This window comes from Lissotriton helveticus, chromosome 5_1 (assembly GCF_964261635.1).
Source record: "Lissotriton helveticus chromosome 5_1, aLisHel1.1, whole genome shotgun sequence".
Taxonomy (NCBI): Eukaryota; Metazoa; Chordata; class Amphibia; order Caudata; family Salamandridae; genus Lissotriton; species Lissotriton helveticus.
Genome location: NC_136065.1, coordinates 970,241,815 through 970,267,737, shown reverse-complemented (window position 1 = coordinate 970,267,737; position 25,923 = coordinate 970,241,815). Strand labels below are relative to the sequence as shown.

At 47.3% G+C, this 25,923-nt stretch overlaps 1 protein-coding gene across 1 annotated transcript in view; it reads left to right on the top strand.

Annotated features, from left to right (window-relative positions):
• Positions 1-20,803: 20,803 nt before the first annotated feature.
• DPYSL4 (dihydropyrimidinase like 4) overlaps positions 20,804-25,923 on the top strand; it is a 255,676-nt gene continuing 250,556 nt past the window's right edge. The window contains exon 1 of the mRNA XM_078641144.1: positions 20,804-20,971. Coding sequence (XP_078497270.1) covers positions 20,933-20,971 — 39 coding nt within the window. The 5' untranslated portion in view covers positions 20,804-20,932. The remainder of the gene's footprint in view (positions 20,972-25,923) is intronic.

Genomic DNA, 25,923 nt, shown 5'->3' with positions numbered 1-25,923 from the left:
CCCAGTTACATAATGGCTTTAATGAAACCTACGCTGTTTAGTATCAAACACCTCATCTTAATAAATCTGTACTGTTGCCAGTACAAGATTTATTTTGACATGCACCCAGAGGTCACCTTAGAGGTGCCCCCTGAAAGACCTAACACTACTAGGTTGCTGACTGACTGGTCTCAACCCAGCCAGCCACCACAGACATGCCCCTCACCCCCTGCAGGAGAGAGCCAACAGTTAGAACCAGTGCTCCAGTACTCCAGAGGAAGGTATCTCCACCTCCTCTAGCAGGATGGCAATGATTTAACATATCAAGGCCATGGGCATCGAAGTCCCTATTGCCTTTGATATGTGATCATGGCTTCCCCCAGACCAGAGAGATGCCACCCCTTGTCCTGAGGCACAAGGACAGGCAGGAATTTAGCTATGCAGTAGGCGTGTTGCACCACCAGGCTAGTCATACTCCTAAAGTGGGATACCTGAAGTGCTCCACGAAATAATAATTCCACCACCTTGTTTTAGTGGGATTGGGATCTCTGGGACAGGGTTATTTCCACTCCCTATAGGAGGTTGTCATTTAGGGGGTGTAGTGACCTAAAGGTTAGTATCCCATTGACTACTACCCTACACTCCCCTTAACACCCCTATATTTGGTACTCCCTTGAGTGGAGGAATCATTTGCCTGCAGCCTGCAGGCACCAACCGCATCGACCCTGTACACTGTTCTTCTGACCGCTAGGTGCACTGAGACAGTAGAATCCCAGGTGGAGGACTATGTGCTCTAGATCATTAGATCCATCTCTCTGCCAAGTTTGGAGATGCCAGAACCGCTAGGAGCCACTCTACTTTAATATGCGACGTACCGGATAACTTGCAGCAGCCAAGGCTTGTTTAGTATCCAGCCCAGACACCAACATTGACAAGACTGACCTGCTGAAGTCCCCAACCTAGCAACATGGTATATCAGCACCAGAGAGACCATCCTCAAGAGTGGCCCTGCCAACCTTTTTGTCCCCATCTCGTGATTGACCTAAAAAGTAAGACCCTCCAACGCAAGCGACCCATCAGACAAAAAACTTCTTCACCAGAGCCCCACAGCCCAAGTCCAAGCCCAGCAACAGTGCACCCTTGCTCCAGAGACCCTCAGGAGCCGAGCCATCTTTAGGTTCTGCCAAACTTGACCCCCAGTCCCCACTTGCAGCCTCTTTCCTTTTACATATAATCCCATTGACTTCAGTTGTAGTGTTGGAAGTTACCCTTGCGATCAGCACCCCTGCGCCCCGACACACCAGGGCAGGTAAACCAAAATGACTGGTGGTTCAAATGACCTTGGCCCCTACTTACAATAAGCCCAGAAGAACAACCCTGTAACTTGATTGCAAGTTTCCCTATGCAGTGTTTCTGCCATAGGATACCATTACCTCATTAGCGGCTCATGCCTCAAATCTGACAACTGTATTTTCTGTGTTTCTTAAAATTGCTAACTCAAAAAGTACTTACCTAGTCTCGTAAATCTTGATGTCTCAATATTGAGTGTGTGTCTCATTTATTGGTCTGTGTATGTAACAAATGCTTAACATCCCTCTCTGATAAGTCTAAGGCTGCTCCGCCACATTACCAAAAATAGAGCACCTTGGGATTGTTGCTGCAAGCCCCTGTACACTAATAAGGGATACCTGAACTCTATGCACAGTGCACCTAATTTTGATAAACTATAGAGAGCCAGCTTCCTACAAATCCCTACTCTGGGAATAGGTCAGAATGAATTGTGTACATAATGGTGAATTTGCAAACCCGTATATTTGTCTTTGTGTACTTATAAAAGTATACATTCGTTTTAGATATTTTAATTGGCAAAAATATGTTAATTAAGCATCGTGGTTTTCTGATTCTGGGGCTTGACATCATAATTGATCTAACGTGACACGATTTATCGATATTAACTAAACTCAGTGCCAGTTAGTCAATACAGAGGAGCCAGGAAACTGTAAGAGGTTTCATAGAGTAAAGGAGGGCGTGATGGTAAAACGACTTGAAGCGCTGTCCAAAAGGTGACAGATGCGGCTGGGTCCTCTGGGAAGCGTATTGAGACTGCATCTGGGACTCGTGTTTCAGAACCTCCTCCGGGGGACAGCTCCACTGGAGTCAGCCTCGTTGACAGGGTGCCCACTGGTGCCCTCGCAGCAGTGGCAGTGGGCGTGGGGCGGGGTAATCCGAGGCTTGAGACCTCCCAACAGAGACTGCTGCTCCTAGACCCCGGACGGTCAGACACCTTCAGCCTCCAGTCCTCCTAAACCGACGACCTGTAAGCAGCCCAGCTATGGCTGCACTGAAGAAGACCGATACCCACCAGGAAGAGGGGGGTGGCTGCTTCGCGGGGCTGGGGTCAGGCAGTCCTAAACCGAGGCAGAAGTACGGGGGCATGTTCTGCAACGTCGAGGGGGCTTTTGAGAATAAAACACTGGACTTTGACTCGCTGAGCGTGTGCAGCCGGCGGAGTGGAGTCAGCAGCCTCGAGAGGGGGCGCCCGAGCATGAATGGTGAGGCGGACACAGGCCGGGAGAGTGGGGCCAGGAAGAGTAAAGGCAGCTGCCTGGAGAGGGGGCGACCTGGCATAGATGGCATGGCTGGCACATGGAGGGAAAGTGGCACCACGCGGAGGGAAGGCAGTCACCTTGAAAGGGAGCGCCCTGCACCCGATGGCACTGCTCACCCTGGCAATGAAAGTGGCAGCATGGTGGAGGGGCTGACCCTGGTGGAACCCGGCACCCACAAGGCAGGAGCGGCCACGGAGCAGGAAGAAGGCATTTCGAATCAGGTAACCATGCACTAGGGTCCTCCAGGACCTCAAAAAGTAACCTCGACTTTTACACCCAGTCTGTTACTATATGTAAGGTTAAAGGTGCCACAATTACGAGAAGTTGTGTCACCACTTCAAATGGGGTTACTGCACGTGCACTGAATACTGTTTCCAGAGTATGGTGTCCCAAGATGGCGTCATGAAAGCTTTCTAAAATGTTTTTTTCAAACATCCAAAAGTGAACTGTGCTACTCCGTGATATTTAACGAAATGTAGGTGCTTCCCGATTCAGACGTGGACCGCCCGCATGCAGCCCAGCTACTGATTATTGAACTGTATCTCACAATATCTTCCATGTTTAATGACCCCTACAAATGCTCTACGATGTATGTTTAGGTTTTTTCTTAACGTCAATTTGCTTAGGATTTTTCCGTTCGTTATTTCAGTGTGTTTGTTGCCTGCCATTCCAGTGACCGTCATCCCTTTCGGCAGAAAGGGCACCGGCTGCTGGTCATTTGTGCCAGACTGTAAAAGTGTAGTGCCCCTCCCCCTCCCTTGTGGAATGCTTGGGCAGTACTGTCACCGCACCCATGAGAATTGAAAAGGACTGACTTTTAGCATCGGGACAGATGGTCAGATAGCGCCAGATGAGGTCGGTGCTCCTGCACCAGCGTTTATGTTACTTCTGGTTGCTTTGTACAGTCCAGTGTAGTGTGGAGGAAGTGCAACGGGCCCTGGCGCAAGCGAGAAAAATACCCTCCCTCCCCTTGTCCTGGTTGGGTGTTGAAAAAGAATAGATGAGGGTTCATTGAGCCCCTGCAGGAACCGGTGCCACAGCACCAGCTGCACAGTTGATAGTTACGCCCCTGCTCCTGTCTTAAAGTTGCGACTCTCGGAGCTCGAGACGTGTGTTCGTGCTCCAGCTTTCCAATTAGGCCACGTGCTATAATCACATGTAATCTCTCCATGTGCCTCTCTTCCCTGTATTGCAAAAAGAGGGCGCCTAAAGGTCGGTGAAACAACATTCATTCACCATAAAAGAAGCAGTACTCAGCGGATATTTCCATCAAGCACATATCACCCCATTGCCACTTGGATTCTTTGCACCTCTCACGTGGGTGCATTTTCTATTAATTACAATTGCATGATTCTCTCCCAGTTGTAGTGAACAGTGCAGTTTATCTGGACCGTGCACATTTCCTACCGGGAATCTCCGCGGAGACTGACCGATCCAGTCAGGTGTTAAATCTCTGTCGGATCGATGGCCTACGTTCGCCATTAAAACCGTTTTTACAGCACTGGGAGCGTGTTAAGAGTACACATATCCTGGCCATCAGTAACATACGTTGCTGGCTAGAAAGGAAACAGTACAATGTTTCCAACTATGAGTCACAGTCCAGTTGAGCAGAGTCGCGTTAACAATCCAAGAGAAATGCGAGAGGCAGCTGTGAAGAACTGCGGACATTAAAGAGGGTCCCGAACACACATGAAGGTGAAGTTAGCAATACCTTCCCGTGCAGTGAATATGCATCACGTATAGGGGGGCAGGGGCGTCGCTTCCATTGGTGCAGCAGGTGCAGCGGCACTGAAGCCCGGAGGCCTGATACCGGCCACTGCTCCATCTTTATTGATGTGTCCCGCAGTCCACACAGCTGTCAGGGGACCATTTCTTTCCTCAAACTAGGGTCTAAGACGCACTGTCTTCTCTGCCACTGCTGGTGGTGGGGGTGGATAGGCTTTCTCTCTCCACCCCTCCGTCCTGCCCTCCATGTGCTTCAGAAGCACCTTCCATTGAAATAGCTTATTTTAGGCTTGCTAATATAGTTTCCAGTTCACCGTCGTGCATTTTGCTTTGGTCACTAAATATCTTTACAACTCTAAATGTAAAGGCAGTCCTTAAATTACAGACGTGCACAATAGTTACAGTTTGTATTTCTACCTCATGTGTTTTTTTAATGTTTCTCTGATCACATCAGTCAGTGCTTCATTATAACTATATTTCTGTATTCTCCCACCCCTCTCCCTCTGACAGTTTTTTGTTAGCAGTAAGCGCGGGGATACACAGTTGTGCAGCCATGCGCTTTATAAATGCCCTATTATTATTATTATTATTATTAAAGGATGAGTCTCGGTCCCAAAGCTCTGCTGGGGGGGTGGGGGGGGGGGGGCTAGTCGCGCCGAATACCAAGTCTGCATAGCATTGGAAATCACCTCAAGCCTCTGCCACCTTTAAGCCACTGCCAGACATTGTTGCCCCTTTATCCGACTCTTGCCTGTCTGCGTTCTCCCTTTGTGCCCGTTTTCCCGTCTTTCTCTTCCTCCTTCTTTCCCGTTTGTGTATTTTCTCTCTTCTGCAGGCAGACAGGTCCCCAAAAATGAATGCAGTTGGCCCCCACCAACCACCGGATCAAATTCAGCACAGCACCCCCCGTATAATGGACAACAATGCCATTAACATGAGGCAGCATCTGTGAGAAATATGTGATTGGATATTTCAAGATCTCTTTCTAATGTCGAGGACATACATTTAGCTGGATGGAAGCGAACCCTTCATACATACAATTTCTGCTGCATCGTTAATACTTTAAACAATGTTCGTCAAAACACGGGCATGTTAAGGCTTCAAGAACTTTCCCTTCTTAATTGTGTTAAAGTGTCATTCAGTGAGTAATGTCACATTACATCTCCATATCTGCCAACTCACACAGTGCTGCCGTGTGTCACACGAATTCTGGTCCCTTCACATAGTCACCTCGTGAGGAGTTAAAATCACCCGGTGGCAGGAAGAACGAGGCTGAATACCACTGCAAACAGTGGATTATCAGCTCGTTTTCGGAGGCTGTAAGCAGCCGGTGTCTATTCAAATGTGTGAAAACACCCCAGGACATCCGTGCCAGCAGCCTCAATGACCCTTTGCTTTTATTGTCAAGGAGAGGCCTGTAGCGGTGAGGCGTAGGTAGTTCTCAGCATGAGGCCCCGCCCCCTTTAAGGCCATGCCCCTCCTCACAAGGTGGCATTAGTTTGTAAGTTGGCAAGTATGCGCCTCAACCCCACACTCGATATCATCACATAAATCAACTCTCTAGAATGCCTACTGTTAGAGGTTAGGCACAGACAACATTTCCAAGACGTCGGTAAAATCCTGCATAATTCCTGACATTTTATGTTATGCTTGTATCTCCAATTCTGAAGCTTATGCCATCATACCACAAGGCTTAATTTCAAGTCCATGCGGGTAAAATCATACTGTGGGAACACAGGAAAAATGCAAATGAACTAGTTCTACGCGGCTATTCTTCACAGCACTTGTGGTTTTTTGTGCTAGTTTTGGCATGAAACGCACCCCCTCATACAAAAAAGAACACACGGGCGTAATTCATGCTACAATATAGTACTAAACGTCAGATAAGGATTCCAGTTAGATTTGAATAATTTTGTGTCGTTTTTCCAACATTTCCCATGAATATGCACATGGAAATCACACAGATTTAGCACACCTCTATTAGAAATGCGGGATTGGGTAATGCTAACTGTTTTTTCCCTAAATTGAATGAGCCATTTTAAGATGTAACATAGGCATAAGTATGGGTGAGTAATCAAGTTTATTCCAAGAACACTTGCCACCATATGCGAGCAGAGAAATACGTGGTACGCTTTAGGATCTTTTCTCCCTATCCTTGCTCCCGGAATCTTCTCTTCTTCCACGACATTCCATGCTAGACTCCTAGACTTCCCTGCTCCTCTCCTGCTCGGCATCTCAGCAGAATACAACTGTCTGGTGTTAGAATAGGTCAGTGGCGTCACTAGGGTTGGTGTCACCCGGTGCGGGTAACTCATGGTGTCACCCCCTCATGACTTACCGCATGGGCTCGAGTCTCTGCAATAACGCTGAACATCCTGTGATTCTACGCAAATAACTTAATCTCCCCGTGCCTAACAGAAAATGAATGTGTCTTCATGTAATACAACTGGTGCCATGTAAAGCACTCGGATGCCCGATTCGGGTCAAGTTCGCGCTATATAAAACTCTTTAAAATAAAATAAATAAATAAAACAATGCCGCATTACTTCTGTCGGCTTCCACTACCCCGCCCCCCTGCTCATACCTGTGCAAGCCGGTACTGGGTCTAACTCGTAACTGCACAGTACGTCCACATCTGGCAAACCGCTGCAGGAGTCCTACTACTCTTGTACGTTGAGCCCGTGAATAATTCTTATTTTGGCCTGAGTTCCCTCTCTTTTGGATTTCCAGGAAAAGTGAAATTTTTGCTAGAGCAGTACCGATGGTGTCCTCGACGAGCGGCCTCATCTATCAGACTTTGCTCCTTCATCTTGGACAAGTATATTTATAAGATGTGGGTAGTTGCTTCCAGAACATGTTCTTTGTTTTGTCCCACCTAAAATCTCCACTTGCCGCTGACGTATGCACATAGCAAGAAAAACACAAGAAGCTTGTGAACCTCACATCGACGGTGCTTAGGTCATGCACGGAATAGTAGACAGTCTGTCCCTACCACAAAGGTGACCCTGACGGACATTACAAACATTGAGCACTGGCAAGGGGACCAGTCACCAGCGTCCATTTGAAAAACTGATTACAGTCATTGATATGCGGAGGTACGTCATTTTAGCGTGATATTATGTAGATTAGCTCAGAGCAGGAACTTTTCCAATGTGGCAACTCAGGCACACTTTGGAAAACAGTTAGGGACGCATTTACTTTGTTTTTACGCAACGTGGCGCAGCAACAGAACTTGCCGTGCCGTTCTGCCTGAAAAGAAGGAATCTAAATGTCTCCATATTTACAAAGATATGCAGCATTTATGCTCTCTTCTTGCTCTGGCTCCCCGTGAGCTGCCTAACTCCACTGCAGGCACCTTTGCCCATAGAATAAGTGTGCCTGTATTACAGGCAGGATTGTCCTTGCGTAGGAAAGGAAACCTTCCTACACAAAAACAATCTATACATGGAAAGAGCAATTAACAAGGAGAAAAAGATATTTCTGCTCGTTACGTCTGTTGGGTAGGTAAACCATTTTGCCGCAAAGTCTTTGTAAATCTGGGTTTGTGTCAAAATACACAGGTGGATGCAAGCGAACACCCATGCTGCACCCATATAATGCCTAAAAGACATAAAGTAGCGTAAGGCAGCACTTTGCGCTGACTTGCGTTACTTTGTATTTACTAAAGTACTCAACCACGAATCTGATGTAAATTTGGGGCTAGATGCAGTTAACTGTTGTGATTCACACATAACACTATCCAGAAAAATAGACATTGATGGGACATTTGAAAGTCAGGATGCTCTCTATGTTTTGCACAGCAGTTATTCTGATCTCAGATGGTCAACAAAGGGATGTGGCAGAGAAGGAGAGGCAGATTGGCAGGGTGGGCGATGCATGCCAGACAGAGCCTTGTGTGGTGGACACATTGTGTGGTGGTCAACAGTTCAAATAAAGCTAGCATCTGCTGTAAATGCTTCGAAATGCGCCCAGCGCTGATGATCTGAATGCGTTGTCCTTGTATTTTGGCACACAATGATGCTGTCTAATAAAGATAATTAAGAAAACTGTTTTTCTACATCAATCCCTTTGGAAAAGGCATTATTTAATCCAGAGCAACCCCTGTATCGAGGGCCCGTTTGTTATTAAATTAAAAACGGCACCTTAGGATATGTTTTTAATGTTGTGTAATCGTAGAATCTGGTCATGCATTGTTACCTTTTCAATTTACATGTGCTTTTATTTTTGTATTGTTGACGAAGATTTGAAAACTTTTATGCCATGTATGCCGTAATAAATCTATTTACTACTTAAAAAAAAAAAATGTGCACTGTTGACCAGCTATGTCCTGCACCAGGAAAAAGCAAGGATTATTAACTCGGTGCAGCCCAGGACACACGTCATGAATGTAAAAAAGACGGGCCTATTGTTATAACAGGTTACAGATGCGATGCTTAAACTAATGTCAGTAAAGTGCCTGTGCAGAGAGGTTAGCAATGATGAAAATGATGTCTAAAAAGGCTATCAAACATAATGACACATGTTGTATTCGCAGGCTTACAAACAATAAAATCACAGTCAATTCAAGGGAGACTCACAAATATATACATCGCAATTAATTGGGCTAGGTCTGAAATGCAGCAAATTGTTGGTGCTAGAGTCCAACTTAATTGAAATCCAAAAAAAAAAGGTTGTGCAGTGTGTTATAGATACGTAAAATTCACTTATGGGAGTCATCCAGCCAGCCATACTGCATAATACTTAAGAAACAATCACAGGTGCTAAAGACTCACTGTGTGTCCAAACACAGATTGAATGTGGAATCCTTGACAGGTGGCAACATTGCTAAATGACTGAACTAGTGTGGTAAGGTGCTTGTGCAAGTAGTTATGTATAAAAAATACCTGTCTACCGTGTTATATAATATTGAACTTTCCCACATGAGAAGCGCACATTATTTTCAAATAGGTTAAGGAGTAGTGAAGTCTCAAATCAGTTCATTGTGCATTCACTGGAAGATTCATCACAGTGAACTTGATTGACATTTCGTTGTGAAAGTGTAAGAAACCAAATGATCTAGTATGAAAAAGTGCTTGTGCGATTCTTAAAAGGTACCGGACGGTAACTGGCTAGAGGGAACTGTCCACCTTTATTGCTTGACACTGAGGTCACCAGCACATATTGAAAGGACACCCTGAAATTCTCAGGTCTCGCTATTTTTCAAATATCAGAGCAAATGCAGAGAGCATTCCCGGGTGAAAACATAGGCTGTGCTGACATTTTAGTGTAATAAAGTGCTCTTATCCAAAAAGTGCTGGTGCGCTTGCTCAGAGCAAGCAGATGCGATCTGATGTTGTGTGCCAGTGCCACATTTCTGAAAGTAAAGTTCATAATATAAATATTTCTCACCTCGGCCTCCAGACCCAATACCGGATGAAGGGGAGAGAGACGACGGCCGGCGCGTGATATCAAACAACGACCGACAGAGGTGACAATTTATAGCAGAGCTGTTGCGCACGCACTCCCTGCAGAGACTGTCTTTCCACGACGACGTGGTGCTGGTGCGCTACCGCCGCGACACGTCAGAGAGAGGAGCACAGCGCGTGGGGGCTGTCCCAGGGCCGTCATTGGACTAGCGCTAAAGATTGACGGGCCTGGGACCCACAAACTGGGCACGCCGGGCACATCACCACTTTTATAGTAGGAAGTGCTTGTGTGCGTGGCGACGTGCGCTGTCTGCACTGACTGCTGTATTTTAATTTGTAACTGGAAGGTGCGTGCACTGCACACGGTGCGCTTGCACTAAAGCAGCAGAACCGAACGGACTTGAGGCTGCACTGCAGTGCAGAGCTGTGTTTTTGTTACACAGCGAGCCAGCAGTGTAACCAGATTGGTGTCACCCCATGATGGGGTGACACCCGGTGCGGTCCGCACCCCCCGCACCCCCCGCACCCCCCTAGTGACGCCGCTGGAATAGGTCTCCTTAACCAGCGGCGTCACTAGGGGGGTGCAGGGGGCGCGGACCGCACCGGGTGTCACCCCATCATGGGGTGACACCAATCTGGTTACACTGCTGGCTCGCTGTGTAACAAAAACACAGCTCTGCACTGCAGTGCAGCCTCAAGTCCGTTCGGTTCTGCTGCTTTAGTGCAAGCGCACCGTGTGCAGTGCACGCACCTTCCAGTTACAAATTAAAATACAGCAGTCAGTGCAGACAGTGCACGTCGCCACGCACACAAGCACTTCCTACTATAAAAGTGGTGATGTGCCCGGCGTGCCCAGTTTGTGGGTCCCAGGGCCGTCAATCTTTAGCGCTAGTCCAATGACGGCCCTGGGACAGCCCCCACGCGCTGTGCTCCTCTCTCTGACGCGTCGCGGTGGTAGCGCGCCAGCAACACGTCGTCGTGGAGAGTCAGTCTCTGCATGGAGTGCGTGCGCAACAGCTCTGCTATAAATTGTCACCTCTGTCGGTCGGTGTTTGATATCACGCGCCGGCCGTCGTCTCTCTCCCCCTCATCCGGTATTGGGTCTGGAGGCCGAGGTGAGAAATATTTATATTATGAACTTTACTTTCAGAAATGTGGCACTGGCACACAACATCAGATCGCATCTGCTTGCTCTGAGCAATCGCACCAGCACTTTTTGGATAAGAGCACTTTATTACACTAAAATGTCAGCACAGCCTATGTTTTCACCCGGGAATGCTCTCTGCATTTGCTCTGATTTTTGAAAAATAGCGAGACCTGAGAATTTCAGGGTGTCCTTTCAATATGTGCTGGTGACCTCAGTGTCAAGCAATAAAGGTGGACAGTTCCCTCTAGCCAGTTACCGTCCGGTACCTTTTAAGAATCGCACAAGCACTTTTTCATACTAGATCATTTGGGTTCTTACACTTTCACAACGAAATGTCAATCAAGTTCACTGTGATGAATCTTCCAGTGAATGCACAATGAACTGATTTGAGACTTCACTACTCCTTAACCTATTTGAAAATAATGTGCGCTTCTCATGTGGGAAAGTTCAATATTATATAACACGGTAGACAGGTATTTTTTATACATAACTACTTGCACAAGCACCTTACCACACTAGTCCAGTCATTTAGCAATGTTGCCACCTGTCAAGGATTCCACATTCAATCTGTGTTTGGACACACAGTGAGTCTTTAGCACCTGTGATTGTTTCTTAAGTATTATGCAGTATGGCTGGCTGGATGACTCCCATAAGTGAATTTTACGTATCTATAACACACTGCACAACCTTTTTTTTCTTGATTTCAATTAAATTGGACTCTAGCACCAACAATTTGCTGCATTTCAGACCTATCCCAATTAATTGCGATGTATATATTTGTGAGTCTCCCTTGAATTGACTGTGATTTTATCGTTTCTAAGCCTGCGAATACAACATGTGTTCATTATGTTTGATAGCCTTTTTAGACATAATTTTCATCATTGCTAACCTCTCTGCACAGGCACTTTACTGACATTAGTTTAAGCATCGCATCTGTAACCTGTTATAACAATAGGCCCATCTTTTTTACATTCATGACGTGTGTCCTGGGCTGCACCGAGTTAATAATCCTTGCTTTTTCCTGGTGCAGGACATAGCTGGTCAACAGTGCACATTTTTTTTTTTTTTTAGTAGTAAATACATTTATTACGGCATACATGGCATAAAAGTTTTCAAATCTTCGTCAACAATACAAAAATAAAAGCACATGTAAATTGAAAAGGTAACAATGCATGACCGGATTCTACGATTACACAACATTAAAAACATATCCTAAGGTGCCGTTTTTAATTTAATAACAAACGGGCCCTCGATACAGGGGTTGCTCTGGATTAAATAATGCCTTTTCCAAAGGGATTGATGTAGAAAAACAGTTTTCTTAATTATCTTTATTAGACAGCATCATTGTGTGCCAAAATACAAGGACAACGCATTCAGATCATCAGCGCTGGGCGCATTTCGAAGCATTTACAGCAGATGCCAGCTTTATTTGAACTGTTGACCACCACACAATGTGTCCACCACACAAGGCTCTGTCTGGCATGCATCGCCCACCCTGCCAATCTGCCTCTCCTTCTCTGCCACATCCCTTTGTTGACCATCTGAGATCAGAATAACTGCTGTGCAAAACATAGAGAGCATCCTGACTTTCAAATGTCCCATCAATTTCTATTTTTCTGGATAGTGTTATGTGTGAATCACAACAGTTAACTGCATCTAGCCCCAAATTTACATCAGATTCGTGGTTGAGTACTTTAGTAAATACAAAGTAACGCAAGTCAGCGCAAAGTGCTGCCTTGCGCTACTTTATGTCTTTTAGGCATTATATGGGTGCAGCATGGGTGTTCGCTTGCATCCACCTGTGTATTTTGACACAAACCCAGATTTACAAAGACTTTGCGGCAAAATGGTTTACCTACCCAACAGACGTAACGAGCAGAAATATCTTTTTCTCCTTGTTAATTGCTCTTTCCATGTATAGATTGTTTTTGTGTAGGAAGGTTTCCTTTCCTACGCAAGGACAATCCTGCCTGTAATACAGGCACACTTATTCTATGGGCAAAGGTGCCTGCAGTGGAGTTAGGCAGCTCACGGTGAGCCAGAGCAAGAAGAGAGCATAAATGCTGCATATCTTTGTAAATATGGAGACATTTAGATTCCTTCCTTTCAGGCAGAACGGCACAGCAAGTTCTGTTGCTGCGCCACGTTGCGTAAAAACAAAGTAAATGTGTCCCTAACTGTTTTCCAAAGTGTGCCTGAGTTGCCACATTGGAAAAGTTCCTGCTCTGAGCTAATCTACATAATATCACGCTAAAATGACGTACCTCCGCATATCAATGACTGTAATCAGTTTTTCAAATGGACGCTGGTGACTGGTCCCCTTGCCAGTGCTCAATGTTTGTAATGTCCGTCAGGGTCACCTTTGTGGTAGGGACAGACTGTGTACTATTCCGTGCATGACCTAAGCACCGTCGATGTGAGGTTCACAAGCTTCTTGTGTTTTTCTTGCTATGTGCATACGTCAGCGGCAAGTAGAGATTTTAGGTGGGACAAAACAAAGAACATGTTCTGGAAGCAACTACCCAAATCTTATAAATATACTTGTCCAAGATGAAGGAGCAAAGTCTGATAGATGAGGCCGCTCGTCGAGGACACCATCGGTACTGCTCTAGCAAAAATGTCACTTTTCCTGGAAATCAAAAAGCTCAACGTACAAGAGTAGTAGGACTCCTGCAGCGGTTTGCCAGATGTGGACGTACTGTGCAGTTACGAGTTAGACCCAATACCGGCTTGCACAGGTATGAGCAGGGGGGCGGGGTAGTGGAAGCCGACAGAAGTAATGCGGCATTGTTTTATTTATTTATTTTATTTTAAAGAGTTTTATATAGCGCGAACTTGACCCGAATCGGGCATCCGAGTGCTTTACATGGCACCAGTTGTATTACATGAAGACACATTCATTTTCTGTTAGGCACGGGGAGATTAAGTTATTTGCGTAGAATCACAGGATGTTCAGCGTTATTGCAGAGACTCGAGCCCATGCGGTAAGTCATGAGGGGGTGACACCATGAGTTACCCGCACCAGGTGACACCAACCGTAGTGACGCCACTGTCCTTAACCCCCATGAACATCCTTCCGCCCTTTTCCTCAAATGTTTATTTAGAATGTTATCTTACAGTACATTTACCGTTTGCGTATTTACTTTTTTTCATGCTATTTTCATGCTCGTTATACTTGCTTTTTTCTGAAATTTTGAGGATTTGTTTACTTTCTTTTATGTATTTTACATTTATTCATGTTCTCTCTTTAAGTTGTATTTTATTGCCTTATACATTTTCCTGTTTCTTCATTTATACCCCCTCTCCCCTTTGTTCATTTTTTCAATAAAATCAAACAAAACAAAAAAAAAAGAATAGGTCTCCGTAGAGCTCAGTGGAAGCGATGCTGCATAGTGATGTAGGTAAGTAAGGAAGTAAGTAACTTGTTTATTCTACAGTTAATGAAAACCTTTACAAAAGTTGGCCGTCTCTTATAAAACAGTAAAACATCAATTTAAAAGGCTGATAGCCACAGTTAAGAACACACTTAAAATTGCAGAAGAAATCCACTCCCCCGGCCTTGCTGACCCATAGTCCAGTTTCTTCCTTTTTTGTTTGCAGAAATTTAGCAGCAGTTCATAAGGTAGAATTACCCCCCTGGTCAGAGTCTTGGCAGCAGAATGAGGGTGGGCGATTGGATAGGGAGATGCCATGCAGGGTAGGATTGGGATCACAATTAAGCACAGGCACACCCCAAAAAAGTGTCCCACATTTCCAAATGGTTAGTATTTGTTTGTAGCTTTATATAGGGCGAACTCAGTACGAAGGCATTGGAGCCGTTACCATGAGCATTAGCAACTTTCGACATGATCAACTTCATTTTTATTTTAGGTAGATTAAGTGAATTGGCCAGAATCACTGGATATTGAGGTGATGGCAGATCATGAGTGTGCTTGCTCAGTTCCAACATCAGCAGCTCTGAGACCATAACCTACATCTTATGTGTTTTTTTCCCTCTGGGACAGTGACCTCACATCCAGGCCTATGCAAATATTTCCCTACTTCTACATCAACGCCTAAAAACACTGTGACCGAGGTGACAACACCTGCCCCTAACGAGCCAACTTCTCTTACTAACCCCCTCCCCCATCCCATTATTGACTTAAGGTATAATCTGGCAGAGGAAGGGGTCAAAAAGGCACCCGGTTGATGCTGCTACTCCAAGGGGGGCTTAGGTGGGGCAATGGCAGTGCTATGTGGCCGGCCAGCTTCAATATGCAGGGGGGTAACGCGAGAATGCCCTAAGGGCCAAAACAACACCTAGCCCACAGCCTCAGTTTGACAGCATGGCAGGAGAGTGCCCAAGATAATGGCCACACTTCACAGTGGTTTAGCGGGGACCAGGGAAGATAGTATGTTTCTGCTGGTCTGTTCACAGAGGCCCTAAACATCCGGCCTGCATTCCCAATCCGACCCTGATGCCATGCTAGACTGTGGCCCAACTATGCCACCCGGGGCAGAGCTTTTTTTTGCTATCCTATGAAATGGGGCTCAATGGAATGCTTTTCTACATCGATGAGCTTGTGTGACTCTCCACTGATGACTAGTGATTGGGTTTTTAGAAGGGAGGGATGTGCTGCATAATGAAGGATCTAAGAAAATCATGGGTTGTCAAGTGAAAAAGGGATCAGGATGCCCCGTTCAGGGATGTAGCTACCATCGGTGCAGCAGGTGCATTGACACGGCACCCAGAGCCCTAAGGGGCTCAGTATATTATGAGACCAACACCCAAAGGGACAATTTTTCTTGCCAGACCCAGGGCCCATGGCATCCTTGCTAAACTACTGGTTGGGTTAGGGTTGGAAAGTGTTCGGTGGAGAGGAGTGGTACTATTTCAGTGAGTGTTGGCAGTAGAGACAGTGCTTGGTGAAGAAGGAAAATGAACTTCTTTGTTAGGTAATGTGGCTGCCTACGTCGCACGCAGGGCGACACATTGAATTTCACAGTGGAATGTTGTAGAGTGGAGTGACATACTGTGCAGTGGCTTAGCAGCTTAGAGCAGCATTTCCATGACACGGTGCACAATTCCGTCCCGGCTTTGCTACGCCCATAAGAGTTCGCGAAAGGGCTTTCACCTTGCGACGTAGGCTAAAGCCAACCACAAGAAGCAGCCCAAAGGGGGCTTCGTGCCAATACCCCCGGAGTCTGGCAGGACCCAGAGATGAAAGCGACAGTATGCCGTTATTCCCATGGACAGTTAGAGGCCTGAGCAATGGGGGGGAGGGGGCCTGGTAATGCTCTGCCTCTGTGTGGGAGTTCATTTTACTGGACTATGAGGTCCAGATGTGGGGTGAACACCAGAGTTCAGCACTAGGGGCCAAATGTACGACCTACCAATTAGCGACACGCAAATTATGTCGCACTTGCGACTTGCAAATTGGAATGTATAACAGTGCCTCAGGCACTGTTTGCGATTCCTAATGGGGTCACAAATTGCATGCCTCATTAATGTTAATGAGGAAGGCGCAATTAACGACCCCATTAGGAATGGCAGGCACTCACAGGGATGGTGGCCTGCTGGGGTCAGTAGACCACCATGTCTGTGACTGCTTTTAAATAAATGCAAAACAACAGGTGATGGACAGAATGCAGAACAATGCCATACATTCACCCCAGTACAGAGATCTGGGCCTAAATCCATCGTTTTTTTGCTCACCATGCCATTCCAGTTTGAACCCAGCCATATGCAAATCAGTCTTGACCCTGTGCCCCATTGGAACAGTCCAGCCCGAACTGCCAAGCCAGGTCCTCACTGGACTGGAAACCAGCATCCAAGGACCGGTTTCGGGCTGTCAGCCCTCATCAGCCTGGATAGCTTGATTCCAGTGGCATGGAGAGCCCAGGACTCAAGTCTGAGCATACCCGTCCCACTCGGGGTGATAAATGCAAAACAACAGGTGATGGACAGAATGCAGAACAATGTCATACATTCACCCCAGTACAGAGATCTGGGCCTAAATCCATAGTTTTTTGCTCACCATGCCATTCCAGTTTGAACCCAGCCATATGCAAATCAGTCTTGACCCTGTGCCCCATGGGAACAGTCCAGCCCGAACTGCCAAGCCAGGTCCTCACTGGACTGGATACCAGCATCCAAGGACCGGTTTCGGGCTGTCAGCCCTCATCAGCCGGGATAGCTTGATTCCAGTGGCATGGAGAGCCCAGGACTCACGTCTGAGCATACCCGTCCCACTCGGGGTGATAAATGCAAAACAACAGGTGATGGACAGAATGCAGAACAATGTCATGCATTCAACCCAGTACAGAGATCTGGGCCTAAATCCATCGTTTTTTGCTCACCATGCCATTCCAGTTTGAACCCAGTCATATGCAAATCAGTCTTGACCCTGTGCCTCATGGGAACCGGTCCAAGGAGGCTTGTTTCCTGTCCAGGGAGGACCTGACCTGGCAGTTCAGTTTGGACTGTTGGCAGGGTATGCTCAGACGTGAGTCCCTTGCTCACTTTGCCACTGGATTCAAGCAAGCCTGGCTGAAGACGGCTGAAATGCCAGAAACCGGTCCTAGGAAGCTTGTTTCCGGTCCAGGGAAGGCATGGCTTGGCAGTTCCGGCTGGACTGTTCCCAGGAGGCACAGGGTCAGACTGATTTGCATATGGCCATGTCTGAACTGGGGTGGCAGAGTGGGCTAAAGAACGGTGATGGATTAAACCCAGATCTTTTGACTGGGTGTGAGTGTTTGATTGGTTCAGATGCTCCGTCCATCACCACCCCCTTTTGTACCGCTTTGTTCGCCATAAGTTGGCAGGGTATGCTCAGACGTGAGTCCCTTGCTCACTTTGCCACTGGATTCAAGCAAGCCTGGCTGAAGATGGCTGAAATGCCAGAAACCGGTCCTAGGAAGCTTGTTTCCGGTCAAGGGAAGGCATGGCTTGGCAGTTCGGGCTGGACTGTTCCCATGAGGCACAGGGTCAGACTGATTTGCATATGGCCATGTCTGAACTGGGATGGCAGAGTGGGCTAAAGAACGGTGATGGATTAAACCCAGATCTGTTGACTGGGTGTGAGTGTTTGATTGGTTCAGATGCTCCGTCCATCACCACCCCCTTTTGTACCGCCTTGTTCGCCATAAGTTGGCAGGGTATGCTCAGACGTGAGTCCCTTGCTCACTTTGCCACTGGATTCAAGCAAGCCTGGCTGAAGACGGCTGAAATGCCAGAAACCGGTCCTAGGAAGCTTGTTTCCGGTCCAAGGAAGGCATGGCTTGGCAGTTCGGGATGGACTGTTCCCATGAGTCACAGGGTCAGAATGATTTGCATATGGCCATGTCTGAACTGGGGTGGCAGAGTGGACTAAAGAACGGTGATGGATTAAACCCAGATCTGTTGACTGGGCGTTAGAGTTTGATTGGTTCAGCTGCTCCGCCCATCACCACTCTCTTTTGTACCGCTTTGCTTTTAAATAAAGCATTCTTTTTTTTTATTAAAGGAAAATGGTATGCATTTGAAAAAAATGAAAAATGAAACTTTTCAGTTTCATTTTTTAAGGGCAGGCAGTGCTGGGATGGCAGAGTGGGCTAAAGAACGGTGATGGATTAAACCCAGATCTGTTGACTGGGTGTGAGTGTTTGATTGGTTCAGATGCTCCGTCCATCACCACCCCCTTTTGTACCGCCTTGTTCGCCATAAGTTGGCAGGGTATGCTCAGACGTGAGTCCCTTGCTCACTTTGCCACTGGATTCAAGCAAGCCTGGCTGAAGACGGCTGAAATGCCAGAAACCGGTCCTAGGAAGCTTGTTTCCGGTCCAAGGAAGGCATGGCTTGGCAGTTCGGGATGGACTGTTCCCATGAGTCACAGGGTCAGAATGATTTGCATATGGCCATGTCTGAACTGGGGTGGCAGAGTGGACTAAAGAACGGTGATGGATTAAACCCAGATCTGTTGACTGGGCGTTAGAGTTTGATTGGTTCAGCTGCTCCGCCCATCACCACTCTCTTTTGTACCGCTTTGCTTTTAAATAAAGCATTCTTTTTTTTTATTAAAGGAAAATGGTATGCATTTGAAAAAAATGAAAAATGAAACTTTTCAGTTTCATTTTTTAAGGGCAGGCAGTGGTACCTGGGACCACTGCCTGCCCTTAAAAAATTTTTTTTGCCTCATTCACAAAGGGGAAGGAGTCCCCGGGGGAGCCCTTCCTGTTTGCGAATGGTTTATCACCTACTTGAAGTAGGTACTAATTGTGAGTGTTCTGCAACCACAATCACGGTTGTAAAACATTCATACATACAAATGCGAGTCGCTATTAGGAAGGGACGCCCTTGCCACACCCCTTGCTACTAGCGAGTTGCAAACCTTATTTTGCGAATCGGTAAAATTTCCTGATTCACAAAAGGAGGTTTTTACATGGCCATGCCCTAAATTGCAGTCGCAAAGAGCCCGATTGCGACCGAAATTTAGGGTCGTACATCTGGCCCTGGATATTGTATATTCCTGGTGCTGGTTGGCTAACCAGGCTGCAGTCAGTTTAGGTCATAAATCACTGGCTGCCCTTGTATTCTCCGTAAATTAACCCAATAGTTTACCAAATACACCTGCAACACAATTCTTTCTATACAAAACTGGTTTAGTCTGAGTCTTTCCTTTTGCATGCACTAATTCAGAATATATGTGTATGGAAGCCTGGCTATAGGATAACGCGCTAAGGTTAGAGTTGCTGGGTGGGTGTTACTAGGACAGGCTGCTAGACGAGGAAGGGAGTGGGGTAATCCGATGGGCGTTGGAGGCAGGTCTGTGGGTGTGGAAGGGAGGGGGATGCTTTGTGAGGAAGTATATGTTTTGATGTGTGAAGAAGGGCCTGGGGTTGCCGAACAAGAATAACAGAGCGGTTGCTTAGTAATAAAAGGACAGAGGTTCCTGGTTTAGGATTCAGGGAGGGGGGATTAAGTGATGAAAACACAGGGGAGGCCGGATTACGACTGGGGAGAGGTTGCTGGGCGATGAAAAGAGAGGGGCTGCTAGGAGAGGACTGGAGCGTGGTCTCTGGGTGAGGGCGGTGAAGAGGTTGCTAAGTGATGGAAGGACAGGGACTCCTGGACTAGGATTCAGGAGGGGCTGTCCAGTGATGAGGGACCGCTGGATTAGAACTGGGCGGGGTTACTGGGTGATGAACAGAGAGGCTGCAATATGAGGGCTGTCGATGAAAAGAGAAGTCCAGCTACACAAGAGGACTGGGGCAATGCTGGTGGGCGAGGAAGATGTTGGGCGATGAAAGGAGGGTGGATAATGGATCAAGGTTGGGAAGAGGTTTGTAGGAGATGAAATGAGGGGCTCAAGAGGAGTAGGATGGGGAGAGGGGCGGGCGCTGAAAGTAGAGGAGCTGCTGGATTAAGTGGAGAGGGCCTGCTAGATGGTGAACTCTTATGAAGGGCTGGGCTCGGTCTCAGAGAGGTTGTTAGGTGGTGAAAGAAGGGAAGGTTCTAAGAGTACTGGAGAGAGGTGGGCGAGGGAGAGATGGACTGCTGTTAGACGAGGGTGGAGAAGTTTCTGAGTAATGAAAAGGGACGGGCTGGAGGGTGAGGACTGGAGGGGTTGGTGGGCCAGTGTTGGTGTCTGGTGAAAATAGAGGATGCTGCCAAAGCACGGGGAGGCCTTGGCTGACGCCGCTCTCTTCTGGGGCCCACGCGTTGCCAGGTGCGCGGGCTTTGTCTCCTGCCTCAGCCCTGAAGCCCTGAAGTTGGTCCCTTGTGGGGAGGGGGTTCAGTCCCAGTTAGCGCTGCTTTCTCGCAGCACTCGGCGTGAGACTGAAAGCGCACCAGCCAATCGCGATTCCAGGCTGCCTCCAAGCAGGGAAGCTCCAGCAGCGGGCTCGGTCCTCATCAGCACCGCGGCCGAGGATACAGGGCAGAGAAAGGGACGAGCAGAGCCCCTCCCCCGCCGCCCAGCAGAGGCGGCGAGACTCCGCCCCGAGAGCCCACGAGAGAGAGAAAGAACGACCCTGGCATCTCCGCCCGGACAGAGCACCCGTATCTCCCAGGAGCCCCTCCGGACAGGGCCCACCCATCCCCGCGGACCATGTCCTACCAAGGGAAGAAGAGCATCCCTCGGATCACGGTGAGGGGAGGGGAGGGCAGGCCGCGGGGCTTGGGTGGAGCTGCGAGGGCTGGAGGAGCAGAGCTGCGAGGGCCGCGACAGCCATGATTTAGAGATGGCTGGGGAGGGAGCGCAGGCCGAGGCGAGCCCCCTTGTTTATGTATCATGCTCACAGCCATGCCTTCCGCTGGAGAGGTCTGACTTGCAGAGATTTCTACAGACCAGGACCACAGACCTGACTACCCAGCGACACACCACCAATGTTAACATATTATATGTAACATAAATATATAACTAAACACTCTTTCTATCTTTCTTTCCCCCTCTCTCTCTCTTTCGTTCCGCTTTCACAGCACCTCTCTCTTTCACTCCAATATACCCACACGCCCTCTCTCTGGTAGTGATATAAGGAATAAGGCAATCTGGGTCAGCAACATTTCACAACACCCAAACCATCAATATTCAGCGATAGAGGCTGTCTTGGTTCTTCTTCTTCGCAAAGCGCATTTATTCTCCAGAGAAAATGTGGATTCAAGCGAAAGCCTTTCAACGAGTGCGCCACTTCAATTCTAAAAATAAGACCGTGAGCGGAATATTTGCATTTAAAAACATTTTTTTTTAGCGCTTGCTATCCACCACGCCTGTCCTTTAATGTTAGACCGTCAGTGCGTTGATTCCAAGCCTTCGGTGCAAACGGTCTGTCTTTTTGTTTGATTTCGAAATCCCTGTGAAAACCCTGACAGGGAAGAACAAAGGGAAGGGCGAGGGGTGACCCGGTGGCTGCGAGGAGCTGGCAGGCGTGTGTCTCTCACGGGAGCCCAGCCACTGAGGGATCACTTAAAGACTCAGTGCCAGCCGCGCCTTGAGGTTTGACTTACCACGGGTTGTCCCAGTGACACAAACACAGACAAACTGGGAATGTGAGGACGATTTTGTTTTGTGGGCCTCACTTTGAACTGGCCAGTGGGGCTGTTTTCTGTCGTTTGAGGAGGCGCGCTTGATGCTGAAGGAAATGTGCTTTACTTGTTTCAGCAAAACAGGCTTTCTTTGATTGTATGTACAGGCATCTCCTCAGCAGAATGAGTCACCGCCCGTTGCCTCTCTGGGTGACTTCATAACAGTATAAGATATGCACTTTACTGTCCAGTTATTTCCCATAGCAGGGTCACTTTAAATAATCCCGGCCAGTTACCTCCATATGAGGCTGCGTTATTTCACATTGCCTGACCAGGTATGTAAGGATGTATGCCTCTCTGTGATTTTCATCTAGCACAAACTTAGCCAAAAGGCAGTGGGGCGCAGTACCAGGTCAAAGAGAAAAATAAAGTCAATGATTAATAGGATAGGAATCTGAGTTGTGGATGCTTAATGGATTGTGAAGTAGTGATGTTTAAAGAAGTGAGTCATGCAAAAACAACAGTTGATGGACAGAATGCAGAACAATGTCATACATTCACACCAGTACAGAGATCTGGGCCTACATCCATCGTTTTTTTCTCACCATGCCAATCCAGTTTGAACCCAGCCATATGCAAATCAGTCTTCACCCTGTGCCTCATGGGAACAGTCCAGCGAGAAACTGCCAAGCCAGGTCCCCCTAGACTGGAAACAAGCATATTAGGTCCGGGTTTGGGTTTCACCCCTCTTCAGCCAGGATAGCTTGATTCCAGTGTCACGGAGAGCACGGGGGCCCACGTCTGGGCATACCCGTCCCACTCAGGGTGACAAATGCAAAAACAACAGTTGATGGACAGAATGCAGAACAATGTCATACATTCATCCCAGTACAAAGATCTGGGCCTAAATCCATCATTGTTTTGCTCACCATGCCATTCCAGTTTGAACCCAGCCATATGCAAATCAGTCTTGACCCTGTGCCTCATGGGAACTGGTCCAAGGAGGCTTGTTTCCTGTCCAGGGAGGACCTGGCCTGGTAGTTCAGTTTGGACTGTTCCCATGGGGCACAGAGTCAAGACTAATTTGCATATGGCTGGGTCAAAACTGGGGTGGCGTAGTGGGCAAAAGAACAATGGATTTAACCCAGATCTTTTTACTGGGGGAGAATGTTTACATTGTCAGCATTCCGTCCATCATTTGTTTGCTGTAACACTTTTCGCTCTAAGTGCGATGGGTATACCCAGATGTGGGTCCCTTGCTCACTGTGCCACTGGATTCAAGCTAGCCTGGCTGATGAATGGTGACATACCCTGAAACCCGTCCCAGGATGCTTGTTTCCGGTCCAGGGAGGACCAGGCTTGGCATTTCGGTCTGGACTGTTCCCATGGGGCACATGGTCAAGACTAATTAGCATATTGCTGGGTCCAAAGTAGGGTTTCGTAGTGGGCAAAAGAACGATGGATTTAACCCAGATGTTTTCACTGGGGGAGAATGTTTGCAGTGTCACCACTCCGTCCATCATTTGTTTGCACTCCGTCCATCATTTGTTTGCTGTAAAGAAGTGAGTCTCCAACTCTTCCTTAAGTTGAAGCAGTGCTGGGGCAAGGCTGACGGCAATGTAGTTCCATATCCTGGGTGCATGGATGGAAAAAAGCCTGCTTTCTTCCTTGCTACATTTCTTAGTCTTCAGTGTGATGGTGTACAGGGGATATTTTGTGCCTTAAAGGTGCTCTTGTAAACAAACTGGTGATGGTTGTAAATGTATAAGAATCCCATTCGAGACTCCAGAATGTGTATGAGGCTGGGATGTTCGACCGTGTTGAAGGCTGCTGGGAGGTCCATCAATTTTAGTAGGCAGGGGTCAACTTCATCTGTGATCAAGAGGGCATCATCTATTATGTGTAAGGTAATGGTCTCCATGCAGCAGCATCAGCGGAAGCTAGACTGGTAGTGATCTTGGCGATGGATAGTATTGGTGTGATCTTGGAGTCAAACATAGACTGCTTTTTTAATGATCTTTCCACAACATAGGAGGATGAGTTATCTCACATTGCCTGCTCAAATACCTCCACAGGAGGATGATTATAGCAAATTACCTGCTCAGGTACCACTGCCGCAGGATCAGTTATCACACATTGCCTGCTCATTTAACTCCACACCAGAATCTGTTATCACACATTGCCTGCCCAGTATGTCCACAGCAGGAGGAGGTATCACACATTGCATTAACAGGTGCCCCCACAGCAGGATGTGTTATTCCACATTGCACATGCAAGTTCCACCAAATCAGGAGAATTGATCACAAATGATGTGTGCCCATGTACCCCCTCAGCAGGATGAGCAGTTGCAAGTGCTGATGTAGCCTGGTGTAGGTATGGTGAGTGGGTCTAATCAAAGAGCCAGGTCCTTAGCTTGCAGTGGAACTCAAGAACTGAAGAAGTGTCTCTAATCTGTAATAACAGGTCGTTCCAAGCTTTTGGGGTGATGTAGGAGAAGGCAGTCTTCCGGTTCAGGTTCTGAATATGCGTGTAGTGTTTGGGAGTAAGAGTCTGGCAAAGCAGAGGAGTCTGGTTGGTTTGTGAAATGTGATTCGGCTATTAAGGTAGGCTGGGCCCATGTTCTGGCAGGGTTTGTAGATGTGTGTGAAGAGTTTGAACTGGGCTTATTTGTATATAGGAAGACAGTGGAGTTACCTCAGCTCTGGTGTGATGTGCTTGTATTGTGTTAGGTTAAGTGTGAATCTGGCTGCTGCATTCTTAACGGTTTGAAGTCACCTGACAAATTGTTTGCTGATTCAGCTTAGAGGGTGTTCCCGTAGTCCAACTTGCTTTAATGAGAGCATGTGTGATGGTTTTAGTGGATGCTGGTTGGAACCCATTTGAAGGTTTTTCTCTTCAGGGGGTGAAAGGAAGAAACTGGTATGGCGATGGCTTGGGCAGCCATGTCTGGTTGGCTGTCAATGATAAGCTCAAGTTTCTTGGTTTTGTTGGTGAGGGGAAAACATCCATTTCAACGCAATCATTACAGCGACCTACCTTTACAACGCAACTTTTAAAACGCCACTGCCATTACAGAAGTGTGGCTCAATGGTTAGAGCGGCAGACCCTGATGCAGAAGTCTAGCCCGGGACTAGGGTTCAATTCGCGCCTCGGCGGGTCTTGGGCTCAATTTCCTCGGACCGGATAATTCTCGCCTCGGTACCTATTCTAATCATGAGTTCCACTCTGCAACTCTGGGCAAGAGCTTGGTTAATCTCCACAACGGCCCTAACAACGCTAGGATGCCTGGCTTCCCCTTGGGGGTGCCCAGGAGTGGGCACTTCACAGGGAAAGGCCAGGAAGGGTTCCTCAGCGGTATTCGTACAAGCGCCGAGATGCCTCCGGGTAGTCGTGCGCTATACAAGTACCTCTACATACATACATCACATGCCATTACAACACATGCCATTATAACGCATGTCACTAAAGCGCATGCCATTACAACACATTATAAGCTAAGTATTGGAGATTTTTTTGTTTTGTTTTAGGGTGGGTATGGGTTTTGGGGTACATGGAAATAGTAATTTTTAACCCTACACTATCCAACACTTTCCCTGCAGTTGCACTCACTGAAGTGGGAATAGTAATTATTACCCCTACACTATCCAACACTTACCCTACTGTTGCACCCACTGAAGTGGGAATAGTAATTTTTATCCCTACACTATCCAACACTTACCCTACTGTTGCCCTAGAAGTATTATTTGTTGTAATGGTATGCTTTGTAGTGGTATGCGTTGTAATGGCATGCGTTGCAATGGTAGTTTAAAAAAATGTGTTGTAAAAGCATGCGTTGTAATTGCTTGCCTTGTAACGTCATGTATTCGGGTGGAGGTGGGTGTAGGTCTAAGTTCAGCTAGCCATTAGGTGGAGTCCCATGGTGACTTCCTGAAGATTGCAACTTCTTTTTTTTCTGTGTTAAGTTTGAGACAGTAAGTCGTCATTCGGTTGGCGACATCAGTCCACAGATGGGGTGGCTTGTGTCCAAAGAGTAGGGGACCAGGCTGAATGACTGTGGACTTCCAGTCAGAAAGGAGT